We start from the raw sequence: 21004 nt of genomic DNA, 5'->3' as shown, positions 1-21004 counted from the left end.
TCAGTTGTTTTGGACGAGTGACACCTTGTACTACACAGTATAAATGACCAAAATACAGTTCAATGATTGGTTGGTTCACCATTAATTACAATGTAGTTTAAGAAAACAAAAACTTTGTTTTTTAATAAATTCCTATCTTAAGGACATGATACTTTCAACATGAGAAAATTAAACAAAAAAACTGAGGGAAACTTTAGAATTATTACTTTCTCAGGAATTAAGTATTACCTGTTTATACCTCTGTGTGTGTGTGTGTGTGTGTGTGTGTGTGTGTGTGTGTGTGTGTGTGTGTGTGTGTGTGTGTGTGTGTGTGTGTGTGTTGAGAGACATCTAAGCCAGAGAGTTATACACATTTCAAGGCTTATGTACACGTATATTTTTATGTATAGATTTCCCAGAGTATGGGGAAATGTGTCAAAATAAATGAATTATCACACGGACACCCAATAGGGGTAGTAGTTCAGTAACATCACCTTTAAGTGTGTGTGTGTGTGTGTGTGTGTGTGTACAGTGACATTAAAGGAGACCAACACTCTAGGTTGATTTTGTAGTTAGTTTTCCACGGCAGATTAAAAACATGGCAGACTAGTAAGCAACACAGCTGCACCAAACACATGAAATAATGATTTCATTGGTGTGGCCAGAGCCAAGGCCCAATGTGCAAGCATGATACAGTATTGATACACCTAAAATCGAACACACCCATTATTAATTTGATTAGCTGCAGCTGTGTTGCTTACACTGTGTTACAGTACAGTGGTTCCAGAACTTTTGACAAACTTTTCACAAATTTGACGTTTGCCCAGGACCCAAAGTAGTGAAAATACCAGATCTACAAGCTCACTTGTAGATCAGCTACTTTCACTACTTCTTAAAAATGTGTTTTGTAATTTATGGAATTTCTTTGATTAACCCATTTTGGGCGGGAAACCCTATTTGTAACTAAACCTTTCAAGACGGGAACCCCTTTTTGGGGTTGTTGTTGCTATGTACAGTATAGCAACATACATTATTTGTAATGTTTAAATAAATATTTGAAGTTTTTCAGAAAACTTTAGAAGGCGTTTTTAGAATCGGCCTCAGGTCTAAATGGGTTAAAAAAAAATGTTGAAATAATAATTAAAAACAAAATGTAAGAAAACTAAAAAACTACAGGGATATTTACCTGTGACCCATAAAAACTGTGTCTGCGACCCACAAATGGATCCCGACCCACTGTTTGGGAAACGGTGCTATAGTACACAGTGATGGCAGCCTGCCATGTTTTTTGTACTGCTGTAGTTTTTCACCGGAAGTGGAAAAACAAACTACAAAAATCAGCCTAGGGTGTTGTTGTGCCCCTTTAATGTGTTTTCCCACCGCATCATCCAGCTCAGATCCGCTCAGCAACAGCCTGCTTTTTTTTCTTTTCTTCTTTTTTCCATTTCTGTCCACTCCCGAGCTGAGCGGATCGACTTCTGGTGGAAGTGCAGTGGAAAAACAACATGTCGGTTGGTTGGATGGAGTGGTGTCTTGTGTCTTCTAAAGGGGGAAGAAGCTAAAGGTGTTTTGCATCATTCAGTGTCCCATCCGTTGGTGCAGCCAGGCCTCCTCTGCCTGCCATCCAGCTCAGGTGTACAGATACTCCTCTGAGTACTGGTTGATTCCCTCTGCCGTGTACGGAGCGTCTCCCGCAGGGTACTGGTTCTCGCCGGCATCCTGTTGGGACTCCCCTGTGGCCTCCGTGTCCCCGGTGAACTGGGATTCCCCGGGGTCCCCGCTTTGAAATTGGTTGTTATCGTCTGCGGGGGCCATGCTGCTCTTCTTGATTCTGAAGAATAGGATTAAAGACGTTATTAACCCATTGAGGCCTGAGGCGATTCTTGAAAAAAATCTAACAGTTTTTGGAAAAAAAATCTAAACATTTTTTTCAATATTTTTCAAAAATAGCAGATCTACAAGCTCATAGCGCGGCACTCGGTGCCACGCTATGCGCTTGTATATCTGCTATTTTTTAATAGCCAAAGAAATCTAAAGTGACACGATAAATAGGTCAATTAACCGATCCGATCATGACTTATATATGTCAAGAGTTTGATATCACTCCGGATCCGAAGGTGGCGGTGAAACGCTGGCTGAATAACAGCCGCCTTAAAAGAAGGAAGAAGTGATGGTTATGATCTCGCTGCACTGCTCTGCTCCACGCACGCAGGTTTGAAAATGTCCGCGGTGTGGAACGTCTTTACAGTGTGTGTGAGACCGATGCGACACGCTATGAAAAAAACAACAACGCTGAAATCTGTTGCGCACAGAAAAGAACTTTCACTCAGTCTGTGTGTGTGTGTGTGTGTGTGTGTGTGTGTGTGTGTGTGTGTCAGTGCAGCCAGCCTGTGTGTGTGTGTGTGTGTGTGTGTGTGTGTGTGCGTGCGTGCGCGCCCGCCCGCTCGTTGTGCCTCGTTAAAAAAAAAAAAACAGCAAACAGCCCAAATAAAGTAGTCCATTGAAGTAGATAGGGACAACACTTATTGTCGAGTTAAGCACAACATTTTAGATCCCTTTAGAGTTTAAAACTATCAATTCCAGCTGAGTTTGGTGTTAGCAGCTAGCACATAGCAATGACATTTTTGTACTTTTTTTGCCTTGAATATTCATGTAAGGCAGAGTGACACGGTTTGTTTTTTTGCCTTGAAAACAATGAAAGGCATACAATGTTGCTATACTCAGTATGCCTAAATGGTATGGCTTTCATTCAGACAGTATGGCATACTCCTGGGTCCTGGCACCCACTAACTACATTGAAAACCTAACATCACCGTTACTGCTTAGATCAGGAGTTATTTTGTTGCATTGGAATTGCTGAGGTTTTAGACATATTTTAGTTTGTTCAAGACAGTATATTTAAATCACACGGGTCTTTACTAACGCATACCAGGCTTTCCTCCGAGGTGGAAAGACTGGTGACGCGAGGTTAGGGAATCGTTAAGGAACCGGAAGTCGGATTAGATCTTCAGTTACAATGATAATGACCAAACTTAATACATATATTAGTTACATTGACAATAATACAGAGGTAAGTGTAGACAGGTATTGATACTTACTGGTTCTTGTGTTTGGCTCCACTGATGTGTGCTTGGTATTGTTCCACCGAGTTCAGCTCTATGTTGCATACAGTGCAGGGATACCCTTTAACTGCACGCGCGCACACACACACACACACACACACACACACACACACACACACACACACACACACACACACACACACACACACACACACACACACACACACACACACACACACACACACACACACACACACACACACACACACACACACACTTAGTACACATGGTGCAGTGATAACCTTTAACTGTCGAACACACAACACAGTTAATTGTGATGCTTCAATACAGATGTTACTGCTTTTTGTGTGACCCCTAATGGATTTTTTTTGCTCTGAGACCTGATATCTTACAGAACCAAACCCCAACTTTTGGGTGTTATATGGACCTGACAAACCTAATCATTACAATCACTGGCAATAATGCAGGTCTACCAGTAGATGGCAGTGATGCTCAATAATGTAATCTAGCAGCGACAGCAGCCTACAGTTAACTGACAATGATAATAATCCTAATAATAATAATCCTGTCTCTATAGAACCAACTCTTGGCATGCAACCACGCAATTGAACAAGCATACTCCAGTCTCAGACTGCTGCCATTAGAGGGTTACATTTATTGATTGATTGAATACTTTATTAGTCAGAAATGTAAAAACATTTAGGCTCAAAGGATAACACAAAAAAAGTCCCGGGGACTTGCCAATGTGGTGTTATGTATTCAATGTATCAACGTAACATCGAATATTAAACACATTATTACACATCGTCAACAAATACTAACAACTGTATGTACAAAGGAGAAAAAAAGAACCGCGTCATTTTAAGATTTCTTTGGCTATTCAAAAACTAGAGTTTCGGGGGGCTACGCCCCCCTCAACCCCAGCCGCGCACGGGGCCCAGCCGTGTGTATATTGGGGGACCCAAATCGCCGGAGTGAAACTGTGGAAAAGTTTTTTTGAAAAAGGAAAAAATGTGCAGAAATAATATTTCTTATGTTTCAGGGGGTCCACAGGGGGTCCGCGGACCCCCTGATGGTCCACTGACCCCCTGTGGAGTGTTGGGACGCGCGGGGACACCCCTGGAACATTGCGGACCATTTCGGTGTTTTTTTTTTTTTCATGAAGGTGGTTGCTTGTTTCTGGCGCAGGCTGTGCAAACCTGGCAACCCAGCGCATGCTGCCGCACGTTTAAGTGGCGTAGCGTCATGAGGGTCAGTGGGGCCGTGGCTCGGTCAGTGAAGACCCTGTAGTGCGGATGATATGTGGCATAGAGGGGCAGATTGTAAATCCACAGAGGAAACATCCGTGGGCTACCATTGGTTCAGCGATGTGTGCGGTCGCCCTGCGGCCCCTCCTCCTCCACCAATGTGCAGTATTGAGAGCCCTGACGTCACAACAATTGGAGCGATGGGCACTGCACTGTGGTTGGTTAGGGTACACCTAGGGCCCAGGTAGAACCCAGTTAAAGCCTGCATGGGCAAACCCAGTTAGGACCCGCCTTGGTCCCACATAAACATGGCTAGTTGGGGCCCACCTAAGGGCCAGGTAGAAGCTACTTATGGCCTGCATGGGCATCGCAGTTGGGACTGAAGTGGATGCCGCTGACATTGCTGACATGGGGTCCATATGGTTTAGCCCACCTTGAAACCATATGGGAACTACGCTGGCATGCTGGCTGTAATGCAAACGCTGCATCATACCTGCAGTGTGTAGTTTGATGTTGTGTGTGTAGCAGATATAGCTGCAGTGTGTAGATCAATGTCCATAGGAAAGTCAATGGCCAGCAGTGTTTTTTTTCCCCAGCAGAGTTTCTAGTGTCTCTGTGTCTCTCTGGAAGAGGTTGCACATGAACTCTGCAGCCGCACTGAGGCGCTCCAACACAAACACTCTGACATTAAGCTGCTTCACACAACAAACATCAGCACCACGCTGCTGTTTGTCCAAAAGACAATATCTGCTCTCCCACCGACGTCATGTGTTCATTTATCGACAGCCGTACAGACTCCTTTTGACACATTTTACGTCGTTTATCCAGCTCTCACTGACTCTCCACATCGGGCTGTTATTTTGCTGCGATCAAGTCAACGATGTGAGAGATTAGCTATCACAAACGGACGGACAGGGGGTGAAACATAGTCTTGCGCCATGCCTTTCGGCCTGGCGGAGACAATAAAAAACCGAAAGTAAAGGAAATGGCCATTTCTGCAACAGAAGTAGTCAATAAACTATGCTATGAAAACATGGGCCACATTGGCAAAGAATGTAAGAAAGAGGCAATCATGTAGAAAATAGCCGATGTCCAAGCTTACAAAGCCTCTGAACGTGAGGCGTTTCGAGCTTGTAGATCGGCTATTTTCACAATATTTACTTGTGGAACGGAGTCAAACAGAATGGGGGGGTCCCAGATCAAGTACGTGTATTTGGGGGGGGGGGGGGGGGGGGCGTGAAAGGGTTGATAAACACTGCTCTAATCGGAGCGAAATTATCTGAAATTACTACATGACCATAATGCAGCCTAAGATGCGCTGCACGGGGCGGTCCTGCCATTACGTTAGTTACTGTAGTTGCTGTGGAGCTACATAGCTCTCCAGAAGACACACACAAACATACACCATCTACAATGGACGAACTGAGCAGCAATATAGACATTCACCACACGAACGTGCATTGTTGACAAAGTGATTGCACAGCCGCTGCAGGCATGACAACCAGGTTAGCGTTAGCGACATGGCAGCTATCACAGCGCCCTGTCCGTCGTGCTGCAACTGCCTGTGATGGCTACAGCAGTAACAGCAAGCTGTCTGCGATGCCATTGTCTGGAGACTGCTCTTAGCGTGACACGACCAATGAGAGTGAGCGCTGTAGTTGTTGCTAAGATACGGTGGCGTCTCTGCCCCATAGCTTGTAGATCTCTCACACATGATTGGCGTAGGCTGCGTTGCCAGGTCTGACTTTGTGTCTAAGCAATGGTCGGCTGATTTTTGCGCGCCTTTGGGCTCGTTTGCATTGTGCGCACGGCAGCGCTTGTTTAGCGTACGTCAGCGCGACGTGGCAACGGACGTGGCAACGTGAAAGGTGATTGGCTGGTGAAAAGAAACACCCGACGTTACACCAGAAATGGTGCCTGGAGAAAATGGTGACCAAAAAAAAAGTTTGGAAAAAAAGGAAAAAACCCCCGCAGCGGCTGCGTGCTGTTGTGGTGATGAGGTCGTGCGCACGGTAAACGGTACGAAGCTGCCTCCCCTTCCGTTTTGTCCGACATTTGGTGAGTAGAATTAATTATGTTGCGCGGTGGAAAAGGTGTATTGAGCAGTGAGATGTCCCCTACGCGAGGCGTAAATTCAGCGCGGCCGGCGTGGCGAGTCAGTTGGCGACATGTGGTCTGGCGGTGCGTTGTTTAGTCGATAACAGAGCTGTGGGGTGTGGACACCGAGGGTGCGGAAGTTGGTCGCCATTTATATAGTTAGATAGCAGATATACAAGCTCATAGCGCGGCTATAGTGCCGCGCTATGAGCGCTATAATGTTGAAGCCTATTAGTCCGAAGGTTGAGAATTCGATTCCTGTCAATGGCAATAGGTTGAGATGTCCAATCAATCCATTCTGTTTCCATCTCTCTCTCTCTCATCAATCTATTCCGTTTCCATGTCTCTTTTCAATCTATTCCGTTTCCATCTCTCTCTCTCCAGTTTCCACGTCTCTCTCTCTCCAGTTTCCACGTCTCTCTCTCTCCAGTTTCCACGTCTCTCTCTCTCTCTCTCTCTCTCTCTCTCTCTCTCTCTCTCTCTCTCTCTCTCTCTCTCTCTCTCTCTCTCTCTCTCTCTCTCTCTCTCTCTCTCTCTCTCTCTCTCTCTCTCTCTCTCTCTCTCTCTCTCTCTCTCTCTCTCTCTCTCTCTCTCTCTAGTTTCCATCTCTCTCTCTCTCTAGTTTCCCTCTCTCTCTCTCTCTCTCTCTCTCTAGTTTCCCTCTCTCTCTCTCTCTCTTTCCCTCCCTCTCTCTCCAGTTTCCATCTCTCTCTCTCTCTCTCTCCAGTTTCCATTAGGGTTGGCCAACCGGTAACCGTTAACCGCTAACCGTTAAGAAATTGGCAACCGGTTAACACTAACGGCTAATGGTGAACCGTTAAAAAAAAAAAAACTTTTATTTTGAAGGGCCAAGTCTATACCTGCAGCCACACGTGACTTCCACTACACTAACAGTACTAGTAGTAAACACAACAAAATGAAGCGCGCGAAGAGAAGTGGTGTTTGGGATAGTTTCACCCAAGATAATGATGAGGTTACTTGTAAATTGTGCAGCGCCAAGATGAAATATACCTCTAGTACATCCGCGATGCAATATCACCTGCGTCACAAACATGGAGCATCGTCGCAAAGTTCGGGAACCGGAGTTCAACCAACTTTGCCCTCCATCATAGCGGGGAAACGGTGTGATGCACGGAGGACAGAGGATATAACCCAGAAAATCTGTGTGATGGTCGAAAAAGATATTCTGCCCCTCAGCGTGGTCGATGGCGAGGGCTTTCAGGAGCTGCTGCGCTATATGGAGCCCAATTACCACATCCCATCAAAACAGACTGTCACCCGTCGAATTGAAAAACATTTCAAAGAAAAAAAAGAGGAGCTAAAAACGCAACTGGATAGTGCTAGGGCTGTGGCTCTTACGACCGACTGTTGGACGGCACTCACCACAGAGAGCTATTTGACAATTACGTGCCACTATATTGACGAGGAGTGGAACGTGAATTCAGCCGTCTTATTGACACAGAGTATGGCGGGCGACAGACACACAGCAGACAACCTGGCAGCTAAACTGAATGATTCGATGGAGGCTTGGGGGCTTACTGGGAAAGTGTGTGCATGTGTGCATGACAACGCAGCCAACGTTGTGGCTGCTAATCGCCCCGAACGGGTTGACTGGGACTCCGTTCCGTGTTTTGCACACACACTACAATTGGCGATTAACGATGGATTTAACCTGTTCATCCATCGGGTTATCGCTGCAGCAGGTCAGCTAGTCAGGCACTTTAACCACAGCACGGTGGCATCCAAGGCACTGGAGGCCAAACAAGACCAAATGGGGTTGACTACTGCTAATACTACTACTAATACTAGTACTACTACTAACAAGAATGACCACCACAAGCTCATCCAGTCATGCAAAACTAGATGGAACTCGGTGTGCGACATGTTCACCTTCCTTGAGCAACGGTGGCCAGTCACAGCAGTTCTGTCCGACCGCACAGTAACAAAGCTGCAAGATGCCAGAACCCTTGAGATCCTTGATGTATACTGGCAGATCATGGAAGATGTTGCACCCGTGTTGGAGAAGTTAAAATGTGCGACCACTGCTATGTCAACAGAACAGGAGGTGTCGATTTCTAGCATTTACCCCATCACATTAAGCCTCATTAACACACACCTTAAGAGCACCAAGGCAGAGAGAAAAGGCAACAGCAAAACTCAAAGAAATATGTGCTACTGTCCATGTGGAAGTGACCGACGATGAAGGTGTGTACTGTGTATATTATTGTCTTAAAGTTTAATTTTTGTGTTATCCTTTTTAGCGCCATTGTATAATCGTACCGCTGTACTATTTGCAAATTGTTAATACAGTATTCAATCTGAATCAATCAAAGGTGAGCCTGGTGGCCCTGGCCCTGCTGGAACGGATGAAGAGGAGGAAGAGGACGACGAGACTAGTCGGACGGGGGCTGCAGCTGCAGGCGGACAGCAGCGCAAGGGCAGTGCCATGCTTATGCTCCTGGGAGACGACTACAGCGTTCCCGGACAAGCTAGTGAAGACTCGGCGGTAGAAGTCGAGAACTATATGAGAGACAACCCCCCCCCCCATTAGAGACCAACCCACTTCAATGGTGGAAAAATAATCAAGGGCGCTTTCCGAGGCTGGCTACATTAGCCAGGCGCTACCTGTGCATCCCTGGAACCTCGGTGCCCTCTGAACGGGTGTTCTCCGCAGCGGGTCTTGTAGTCAACAGACTGCGCACCAGATTAACCCCAGAGCACGTGGATATGTTGATTTTTTTGAACAAAAACCAGTAGACATTAAAGCGGAACGCTGTGATGATGAGGTAGGCCAGGTCTTTATTTTATGTTGTTAATCTGCTGCTACTGCTCATCCCCAGAGCTGGATGAATGTGTTTATGTTTTCGCCTAAGTATTTTGTTTTTCATTACTAGAAAGTTGGGCAACTATAGGCTATGTCATATTTATTTTTAATAAGCTATAGACCGCCAAAAGGCCAGGCCTGTTTATTTTATTGTCCACAAAAAAAAGTTCTTATTCCTCTCACAGCTGAATAATTCCAAGTTTCCAGCATGTTTTCGCCATGGTTTTTGTTTTTAATTGCTATGACGTTGTGCAATTGTTTAATTTTACTTTACTATTATACATGTTTAGTTGTTAGTTGTTTACATGCCACATGATGGGAGTTGATCTGAATGATTCTGTTCTGAAATCTGTAAGCCTCGCGGCTCGCGCTGCTGCGGCCTCGCGCTGATTGTCAATTATGTCCTTTTTTGTTTTTTTGAAGCACATGTTGCTGATTTAATTTATTTTGTACAGTTACGGTAGGCTAAATGAATCTTGTGTATGGTGGCTATGCTAAGGCTTATTTATAGTCTATATTCCGTCCCGTTTATTTCACAGCACTGCTCTAGACATGTGATAAGAAAATCCTCCCGTTTCACTGGTGGTAAAATAAAACCATAATTCTTATGGGAAACAATTTGTTGTATTCTTCTTCCTCGTCTTTGTATTGGTATTTCTAATGTGTAAATAGTGCATTTTATTATGGAAAAAAACGCGGAGTATTTTTCTTTCTTTAATTGGTAAATAGCGCATTTTTTTTTCTAACACATTTCCTTAACGGTTAATGATTAATTAATCGGTAAGGCCTAACGGTAACCGGTTGATAAAATGTCTCCATTTGGCCAACCCTAGGTTCCATCTCTCTCTCTCTCTCTCTCTAGTTTCCATCTCTCGCTCTCTCTCTCTGTCTCTTTCTCTCTCTCTCTAGTTTCCATCTCTCGCTCTCGCTCTCTCTCTCTCTCTCTCTCTCTAGTTTCCATCTCTCTCTCTCTCTCTCTCTCTCTCTGTCTCTTTCCCTCCCTCTCTCTCCAGTTTCTCTCTCTCTCTCTCTCTCTCTCTCTCTCTCTCTCCCAGTTTCCATTACTCTCTCTCTCTCTCTCCAGTTTCCATGTCTGTCTGTCTCTCTCTCACTGGCCCCGTATTATCGCTGCTTGCAGCTATATTTTGTTTTGTTTTTTGCCGGGGGGAGGGGGTCCCTGGAACTTAATATTTTGAAATTCAAATCTAGCTCCCCTTGTGGTCTTCTGATAGACGTTTTTAAGGCAAGTTTTGAAAGAAACCAGTCATTCACATTAGAGATGCACGGATGTAACCTGACTCCGTCAAATGGAAGAAGCTTGCGACACACATTTTGTTTCACAGCCTACTTCCATCCGAGACTCCTGAAGCAGAATCGATGACAGACGGCATTTTCATTTTTTCAAGCTACTTGGTGGGTGATTGGATGATCCCGCCCCTAGCAACCGCTGATTGGTTCTAACACGCAGCGGACCGGGCAGCTTTACTCCCTGAGCGATCCCAGACCTCCTTCCTGAAATCAAATGCAAATGAGATTTCCGGAAGGAGGGGGGTTTACCAGGCTAGCACGGATGGGCTTTTTTGTCAACCTAATCTGTGTGTCGTGTACACGTTCATCATCCATCCGTCATGGCATTCCGCTGGCAGTGGCGGATGAATTAATGAATTAATATCTGCCAGTGAATGTGTTAGGTCTAAGTACAGGAAGTATATGGACTAAATTAGAAGTGGGGCACCAGTTGGTGCAGTATAGTTACCTGTAGGGGCAGCAGAGTGTAGCGTAGTGTAGTTACCTGTAGGGGCAGTAGAGGGTCCGTAGGTTTCCATCAGCTTCATCTTGGTCATGTGTTTCTTGTGTTTCTTCCCGGCGTAGTGCTGAGCAGCCATTAGAGGATTGTTGAAGGACGCCTGGCAGATGGAACAGAACTTCTCTGACTCGCTGCCCCCCTCACTGCTCTCCATGGCAACCGGCGCTGGCTCCTCCTTCTTCTTAACCGGGCCGACCGGCTGCTCAGCTGTCTGGAAAACTGAGATTTATAATCATTTATTAATATTTATTTATATTATAATATTATATAATATTATACATTTAATCAGGCGGCAAGCATCCAGGTTTTAAAACGAAGCCAATAAGGAAGTGCCAGATTCCCTGCAGTTCTCATTAACACATTAACCGCCAAGAACGTAGTCCTACGGGCCGTTAAATCCAACTGTTAAGCGCCGAAACCGTAGTCCTACGGGGCGGGTGTTTTTTCCTTTTTAAAAAAAAAAAAAAGATCACATTTTTTTTTCGGGGACCATTTTCAGTGTAACACCATCGGAAGTGACCCGGAATTTACCCGGAAGTAATTGTTTCCCGTCCGCCTCTATAGACAGGTTTCCTGTTAGTAAACATGAGAGGAATATGACCGCGCAGAGGAGGGGGAAGCCTATGGGTGCGTTTGGAAATTACGCACCGGAGCACACTCGCCTATTAGTTTGTATTGGCCAGTGCGCTCACTGCCGCTCAGGGCTGTATTTTCGAACGCGCCTTTCACCCGGGCATGCGCAGATTGCGCATTCTGCTCTGTGATGACGTCGCGCGGAAATCCGTCTATTCTAAGGCGCACACTATAATGCCATTTTGAGTGGTGTAGTTTTTTCTCCTCGCATTTACCATGTTAACAGAAACGGTCAGAACTCATACATCGCGCCTCCTTATGACACGCGGTCTCGACGAGAACACAAAGGGACATGTGGACGATGTTTACAAACAGTGGATCGCGGATTCTAAAGGATTTTATCTCATAATGTACTCACCACTGCCAAGGTTTTATTGTTTTTTTTTCTTTTTTTTCAAGTCGCCATAGGCCCCGTTAAAATCCTTTAGATTGCGCGATCCACTGTTTGTAAACAACATGCACATGTTGCTTCGTCTTTTAGTCCAGACCGCGAGTCAAATGGAGCCAGCCATGTTTGAGTTCTGACTGAAATGGACCCGTTACACACCCACCATAAGGGGCCATTTGAGAACCAAAATGGAGTGTTTCTAGTGAGCCAACATGCACGATATCAGCACCCTGACCAGAATGGAACAGAGCCTTCATTAGTATCATTGGTAACACCTGTGAAGGAAGTAAGAAGAGGCCCAATTTCTTTCCAATATGGCTGCTGTGCATAGAGCCTATTGCTCCAGCCACTGATGAGAACCGGACAGAACACCCGGTTGAGGACACGTTTCGAGGACAGGTTTTGGGGAGAGGTTTGAGGAATTATAGGAGGACTGTACTGCTTTTCTGTCACGTTATGAAAGTGGAATATATGTTTTGCTTGTTAGCTGCAAAAAGCTGAGGCTACAAGAAGCTAGACAATAAAAGATGCATTCTCTGTAAACCATAGAGATGCTTGTGCATGAAAACCCCAGTAGATCAGCAGTTTATGAAAGACTCAGACCAGCCTGTTTGGCGCCAACAACCATGAACCACGCTCAGAGTAACTTAAATCACCTTTCTTCCCCAGGCTCGGTTTGAACTGCAGCAGATGGTCTTGACCATGTGAGCATGCCTATATACAATAAGTGGCTGGCATGTGATTGTCTGATTGGATGAATTCATTCTTACTGGACCCACCCAAAACAGCAATGTTTTTATTTGATCTTTAACAAATAAAAACTTGTTATAGAAAACGTACATACATCATCAACACAATAACAGAGCACAACCATTTTTGTTCAAGAAAGAGCAGAGAAGCAAAAGATAATTTTGGGAATCCTTTTGAATTGAGAATTGATTTTTTTTTTTTTATCGAATCGTAGGACCACAGAGGATTCACACCCCTAGAATCCAGTAACTTTCTGTTTGTGTGTGTGTTGTCTGTGTAGTACCTGGGTTTTGTACATGTTGAGGTCCAACAGTCTTCAGTCGGAGGTTCTTGGTGTGAACTTTGCCCTGGTAGTGAGACTCAAGTGTTATTTTATGTATTCATTATTTATTGCCATTTATTTTATTATATTGTTGCATTTTATTTACCTGGTAGTGAGACTCGGCCACCACTGGAGAGCTGAACGTCATGTTGCACACATGACACACCTTGTATTTATCTGTCTCTGCTAGGATCCCACTGGCTGGAAGGTCCTGAAAACACACACGCACGCACACGCACACGCACACACACACACACACGCTTAATTTATTTGCGTTTACATTTAACAACAAATTCTCGAACACAAACAATAGTAGATGCACAAACTCAACAATAAGTGTTTCAGGATACAGATCACGGGTACAGGAAGCATCGTCTCCTCCATAATATATGGCGACTGACAATTATCACAGACACTGAACAGAATTTAGCTAATGCCTTAGCTCTCGGCTTGGGCATTGCCGCAATCTGCACGCCTCTCACAACTAATTTATGGACATTTATGGGCTTCCAAATATGAACACTTTTTCAACCTATCTTCATATAATTGGTCCTCACTAATACTCATGATAAAATGGTACAATTTTTTTCTACTCGGTCTGTGTCTCAGAGGAGGGCTGTAGACAGTTCAGAGTCCCGTCTACCAGTGACATCATCAATGGGGAATCCAAGTTAATAGAAACTGCAGGCTTTCTATTCCTGGAAAGTTGCAATGCAATAAAAGAAGCCATTGTTCTCGTGTTAATAAAAATCTAAATAAAAAAATTGAAATCTTGTTGGAAAAAAAAAATCACGCCTAGCGATGATGTCACTGGTAGACGGGTTTCTGGACTGTCCACAGCCCTCCTATGAGACACAGACCAAGTAGAAAAAAAATTGTACCATTTTATCATGAGTATTAGTGAGGACCAATTATATGAAGAATCAAGATAGGTTGAAAATCGGTCCTTTAACCCATTCAATCCGGGAACGCATCTCTGTCATTTTAGATTTCTTTGGGCTATTCAAAAATAGCAGATATACAAGTTCATAGCGCAGCACTCTGTGTAGATCTGCTATTTTTGAAAAATCGTGAAAATGTGAGCATGTCTTTCAATCTACATTTTTTCCCCCGGCCATTTGTAACTCAAATCTTTGCTTTTGGGGGTCCCTGGAACAAAATATTTTGAGATGGGGGTCCGCAGCCAAATTCATATAATTTTGAGTGGTCCTTGACATGAAAAAGTTTGAGAACCACTGTTAGGATTTAGAAGACATTTGTAGAATCCCCAGAAGCAAAGATTTGAGTTACAAATGTTCACTTAAAAAAAAAAAAAAAAAAAGTGTGTATATATATATATATATATATATATATATATATATATATATATATATATATATATATATATATATATATATATATATATATATATATATATATATATATATATATATATATTCAAAGATTTGCACTCATTTTCAAGAAAAAAAAAATAGTGATCTACAAGCTCATAGCGCGCCACTCGGTGCCGTGCTATGAGCTTCTAGCCAAAGAAATCAAAAAATGACACACAGATGCGTTCCTAATGGGTTAAGACAGACACACACACACACACACACACACACACACACACACACACACGCAATTAAATTACTTAAATGTTACATTACATGTAATTAAAAAAAATCCCCCTTTTTATTACCGAAAGGGTACCCAGATTGTGTTGGAAGTGACCTGGGACCTGGAACTGTATTTTATAAATACAAATACATGAATGACATCACTTGAATGTTACTTACATCATCTGCAGGTTTTAGTTTTTTCAACGTAGGTTCCTTCTCCTTCTCGTTTTGGATGCAAAGATAACGACGCACTTTGTTGGCATGCTTCTTACTCTGCATGGACACAAACACACAATACACAACAATTACTACACAACTACTGGGGCTGCACAATATGGACTAAATGTCATACCTCAATATCTATACAATATAAAATATGACAGTGGGTTCACACTTGTTATTTTATATTTTTTTAGCAACAGTGAAAACCCTTCTTCAAAAAACATACAACAGGTAGTTCTGACCAAGTAATCTGATATTGAAATAGGCCCTCTAGCCGTGCTCAAATGAGCATGACATCACACCTAGCCGTTCTCAAATGAAACCACTCAATTAAGACGGATTTTCAGCAAAACCGCGGCTATGCTAGCAGTTTGCATGGGAAGTTTGCAGGGGAAGTTTGCAGATGTAGCAGCTAAGTCTGGCATTAAAATGTTTTTAATTTCTATCGAATATCTTAATTATCTTATCTTATTATATGAGGTTGACTAGGTTCAGTTTAGTTTATCTACGTGTTCAGTTTGAGGAAAGTTGTCTAGCGCACAGCCATCTCAATGTTGGGTCTGAGTGAACAGGGACGGTCACTGTCAGACCCCATGTATTTCCAGGATAACAGAGGTTGTTATTTTGAGAGCGAAATGCCCCACAATATGAACACATTTAATATTGATGGTAAAGTAAATTACAGGTCAACTGTGCTCTTATGTTAAACTTCACCGACCGGAAGTCAAAGGTTTACATTCGTCTGACTTGACAAATATGGCGGACGTGGTCGTGCTCGTCTCATGAACATCAATTTACAATGTAATTAATTTGAACCATTCTAATATCATTATGACAACAACAACGTCACGTCAATGCAGTAAGCTAATCATTATTCTCATTTATTAATCCGACCGTCGCCTGACGAAAATACATGATCTACAAGCTCTCGTGCCACGATTGCTTGTAGATCGGCCATTTTTGACAATTCATAAGTGCCCGTTGAACCATGGATGGCGAACCAGAAACACTGCATCCGTAGTGTCTATTGTGTGTGTGTGTGTGTGTGTGTGTGTGTGTAGGTAGTACCTGGTAGTGTGTGAGTTTCTGAGACTCTGAAATGAGGACGGCACTGCAGACCTTACACTGAGAGTCTGAAAACAGGTCACTGTGCTCTCTGATCATCTTATTCACTGGAGATAAAACATGATTTAACACATTGAAACACATTGAAACATTACACATTATATAATAAACTGGTCGCTGTGCTCTCTGATCATCTTATTCACTGGAGATAAAACACAATAAAACATGATTAAACACAAAAAAACATGAACAAATTAAAACCTTTTTAAACACATTATTAACCCATTAAGACCTGAGGCGATTCTTTAAAAAAAATCTAAATCTTAAAAAAAAACAGTTTTTGGTAAGAAATTTAAAAAAAAAGGTTCAAGATTTTTCAAAAATAGCCAAAGAAATCTAAAGTGACACAGATGCGTTCCAGGTCTAAATGGGTTAAAAACATCAAAACATTTTTAAACACATAAAACATTATTAAACATATTGAAACGTTATTACACACACTCAATCATTTTTAAACACATTAAACCTGACTCGACATTCACATTAAATAATAATAAAAATAATAATTTGACGCCCATCAACACATTTATGTGATGAATGTGCACTGGGTCTCAAAGTGTGGTCCAGGGACCCCCAGGGGTCCTTAAGGGGGTTCCAGGGGGTCCCCAGCTAATTAAGTGATTGATAGCTAGCAACCAAATGGCCCGTACAGCATTTCCCCTGTGGGATCAATAAAGGCCCATCTCTCAAACCAAATGGACCCGTAACACCAAGGATTCTACAGTGGAGCTCGGGGTCCCGCACAGACAGTCCTGGTATCAAATTATAACAAGCTGGAGGTCCTTGAAATTACAAATACATAAATATGGCAGATAGAATGAAAAACCAATAAGCGATATGTTGTTGAATGAATGAAAAACTAAACCAATAGGACCACAATGGAAACAAGTCCCCAGAACGTTTTTTTGCATTATCATTTTAGCCTTAATGTCTGACTGTACCTCGTGCTGTTATGTTCGACTAATAAAGTATTCAATCAATCAATAAGATATATGTTGAATGAATAAAAACCAGAATGGTTTACATTGCGAGCCGTTGTGAGCTTGTAGATCAGCTATTCTCACAATTTGTGCGTCTATCTTGTATTATTTGACGATTTGGCCAATGTTTGGCCAATTTTTTAAGTATGGTTTGTTGATTACTTTTGATGCAGTAATGGTCTTTTTTCCATTTCATTCTTTTCTTTTTAAGTATTAAAAATGTCTTAAAAGTCCTTATATTGTCACTTCACTGTCACAAAAAAAGGGCTAGGTTGCAGTTCATTTTTAAGTGTATTCATTTGAACTATCCACAGTATCTGAAACCGTATGGTACCTTCCACTTCTACACATCAACTGAGACATTTGTGCACAGATTTTTTGTGATGTTCCAAATGTATCTAATTTAATCAGTTGGCAAAAGAAATCCTTTAGGTTTAAAGCTCCCACACCTTTTTTGACTTGAGAACTACTTTTAAAATGACCAGCTCAACAAGATCTACCAACCCTAAAACGTATTATCTCATTGCTGAAAACACTTTTAAAATGTACCTGAGGGGCTTTGGAATAGCGGTGCTGGCGTTCACACACATGGAATGGGAAATAGAGGGGAGAATTTTGAATTGGCAGTTTATATAACCTTGTAATGCTACTAACGTTTGCATCTAACACTCTTGAAAACAAAGTATTACATTGTGGGTTTTCCTACTATAGAAGCCGTGAAGTGAGCTGACCGGCCCTTCTTCATGTCAATCGCTCAAGTCACCTTAATTTAACTGGCAGATGCCAAAAATAGTTTTTAAATATTATATTTATCGATTTTTAGGGCCTTAGCAATCTACCTTTTGGGCACCCCTGTTCATATTCGGTCAATAACCTATTTCCATTTCTTTAAAGCTGCACTGTCCTCTCACCTTGAGATAACATGTTCATGTTTTGACTAAATCCTCATTATAACAGATCTATTAAGCAATGATCCATTTATGTGCTCTGTGCATGGCCGTTGCTGTTGTACGTTTTGTTTCCTCTGTTTGGTTGATGTTGTCTGTTCTGTATTTTCTCTAAACGTATAGCATGAATTCTGTATTTTGTCATCTGTGGACCCCCTTGAAAACGAGATGTACATCTCAAGGGATAGGCCCTATGCACAGCAGCCATATTGTAAGACATTCATAGGTGTTATCAATGATACTAATGAAGGCTCTGTTCCATTCTGGTCAGACGGAGTCAGGGAAACGCTCCCAAATGGCCCTTTACGGGTGTGTAACTCTAAGAGTGTACAAATCAATTTGGTTCCATTTGTGTACACTCAGAGTTATGGGGGTCGTGGAAATCTGAAATTCAAAAATCTGAGAACTACTGTGCTACACTAAATGGAACAGAGCCTTCTTTAGTATCACTGGTAACACCTGTGAAGGAAGTGATAATATGGCTGCTGTGCACAGAGCCTATTATTCCAAAGAAAATAATTTCAGACACAGACATTCTTATCCAGCGTGACTGACTGATGTCGGATCACAATAAGTAAACATGAACTCTTGTCTAGTCCATTGATTCTCAAAGTGGGGTCCGGGGACCCCCAGGGGTCATGGGGGGGAGGGGGGGTTGTACCAGGGGGTCCCCAGCAAAATGTGTTAATACAGCGTCACAATCATTTCAACCACTTTAACCATCTATTTTTTTACTTTGGCTATTCAAAAATAGCATATCTACAAGCTCATACCGCGCTACGAGCTTGTAGATCTGCTATTTTTGAAAAAATCGTCAACTCTGTCCCAGTGTGTGCAAATCTTTGAGTGTGTATATTTTTTTTCAACTCAAATCTTCGCTTCTGGGGTGTCCCTGTAACAAAATATATTGAGATGGGGGTCCGCGGCCAAATACATATCATTTTGGGTGGTCCTTGACATGAAAAGGTATGAGAAGCACTGCTGTAGTCAACAAACTACCAGGTCAATAATCATATAAGTAGAGTGCAGAGAACAATGTAGCGCCTCAAAGAAACTCTAAGATACCAGGTAAACAATGAACCCTAGAATCTGTCTAAATAACATTCTGTACTTTTGAAATTAAGATTATACCAGGTAAACAATTAACCTAGCATCTCTCTAGACAACATGCTATCTAAATAACATTCCGTACATTTGAAACTATTAGGATACCAGGTAAACAATGAACCCAGCAAGGACACAGGAGGTGGGGGGTGGCATACTCAGTTCCATTTTGGGATGAAGAAAAAAGAAAAAGAAAAAACCTCCGACATCTACACTTCATGGAGTCTTTTTTTTGGTACCAAATTAACCGAATTGAAGTAACAAACCCCCCCAAAAAAGTAACAAACCGAGCGTGTGCATGTGTCCCCATCGGTTCGAAAATGCCCTCTGCGTCCCTGGAACCTAGCATCTATACAACATTCTGAACATGAACAAGCGGTTCTACAGTATGTGGTTCAAACAGCTTCTATCGATTTTAGCAGTGGGTTCACCAACAAACTAGACCCATCAACACCACTACAACAAACAAACACACTGGTAATACTGGCTGGTTGAACTGGGTTTTTGCTGTGCGCTCCTACTGGGAGTAATGATTCAACCGGGTTTTGTGAGCATCTGTGAGCATCTACTGGGCGTAATGGTTCAACTGGGTTTTTATTGTGAGCTTCTACTGGGTTGCATTGTGCAGCAGAATCAACTTGTTGGTTCTACTGGTTTTATTGGCTGGTTCTGCTGTTTAAAAAAAAAATCATGCTGTACCGGTATTAACTGGGTTCTACCGGGTCTCATTATGCAGTAATTATGGTTTAGATCTAGTTGTTTTGTTGGCTGGTTCTACTGCTTTCTATGAGTCTCTCTATGAATTGAATACAAAGGACCCCAATGGAAACAAGCCATGGTGCTTTCTTGGGTTTAAAATCCTCTTCGCAGACCTTGTGTTGAACTGTACTTTCCTGTGCTTATTTTTTTTTGCAAACTGCTAATAAAGTATTCAATCAATCAATCTTTACCACTTAAAACACAGCACCGGTAGGTATTGTGGAGAAAGCTTTCGCTGAAAATAAGATCGACAAGCTTATGAGCTTGTCGATCTGCTATTTTCATCGGAAGCTTTCTCCACAACAACAGAAAACGTGAAAGACACTAGTATCGAGCCCTGAGGGACTCCGGTTATGGGGTGCCAAGTAACAGCATCGGTATTGTGGGGAAAGCTTTCACAGAAAATCGACAAACTTTCGCTTGTCGATCTTCTATTTTTTGCTAAAGCTTTCCCTCTAGGATAAGAGAAAACGGAAAAGACACTAGCACTGAGCCCTGAGGGTCTCCGGCTATGGGGTGCATAAGTAACTGGGTCACATTGTGCGGCAGGGCAGCAGCAACGTGCTGCTAGTGCTGCTACAGCCCCTCCGGTAACACTTTAACTTCTGTGTGCCTTTTAATGGTTGTACTGGGGGTTGGTTCTGTTGGGTTCTGCTAACTGGGTTCCATTGTGCAGAGACCCAACCAAACCAAACCAACGTGCCGGTCCGCTCGACCTTGGAAAGCTTTCCTGCAACGACGAGAATCCATTCTTTTCAACGTGTTAGCCTGAAGCTAATGCTAACGCAGCGCCGCACAGACAACCCGCGCGTTTCATTCAACGTTCGACGCGTTTTTCCCCCCCGCTTCTAAACAATGAGAGCGTGTGACGTTAATTGAATGGTTTAGTAGCTGTAATGAATTAAAACGTCTCTTTCTCTTACCCTCGGCGATGCCAGACGGCAGAACGGGGAAATCTTCCAGATTCGGCATCGCGACGTCCGCCATGTTGATGCTGAGAGGACTCGAGCACTGCAAGGAAGGCTGTGCGTGCGCAGAAAGCCTCGGTCACGTGTGGTACAACCCCCCCACCACAACACGCCACTTTGGGTCTGACTCACTCTGCTAGGTTTGCACGTCCGGTGTGAACTGGATAC

At 43.0% G+C, this 21004-nt stretch overlaps 1 protein-coding gene across 1 annotated transcript; it reads right to left on the bottom strand.

The window, feature by feature from the left end:
* Positions 1 to 231: 231 nt before the first annotated feature.
* On the bottom strand, positions 232 to 20981 carry znf346 (zinc finger protein 346). Its single transcript, XM_084074981.1, has 8 exons — positions 20792 to 20981; positions 16022 to 16125; positions 14909 to 15004; positions 13237 to 13341; positions 13092 to 13155; positions 11023 to 11256; positions 3078 to 3168; positions 232 to 1810 (listed from the first exon to the last, which is right to left on the bottom strand). Exons 1-8 carry the CDS (start codon positions 20853 to 20855, stop codon positions 1609 to 1611), a joined length of 960 nt encoding a protein of 319 aa, XP_083931107.1. The 5' UTR covers positions 20856 to 20981; the 3' UTR covers positions 232 to 1608.
* Between the last annotated feature and the right edge of the window lie 23 nt (positions 20982 to 21004).

This window comes from Gymnoscopelus microlampas, assembly GCF_963454915.1.
Source record: "Gymnoscopelus microlampas genome assembly, chromosome: 12".
NCBI classification, from domain to species: Eukaryota; Metazoa; Chordata; class Actinopteri; order Myctophiformes; family Myctophidae; genus Gymnoscopelus; species Gymnoscopelus microlampas.
Note: the sequence above shows the minus strand (reverse complement) of the source record. Positions and strands in the feature narration are given on the sequence as shown.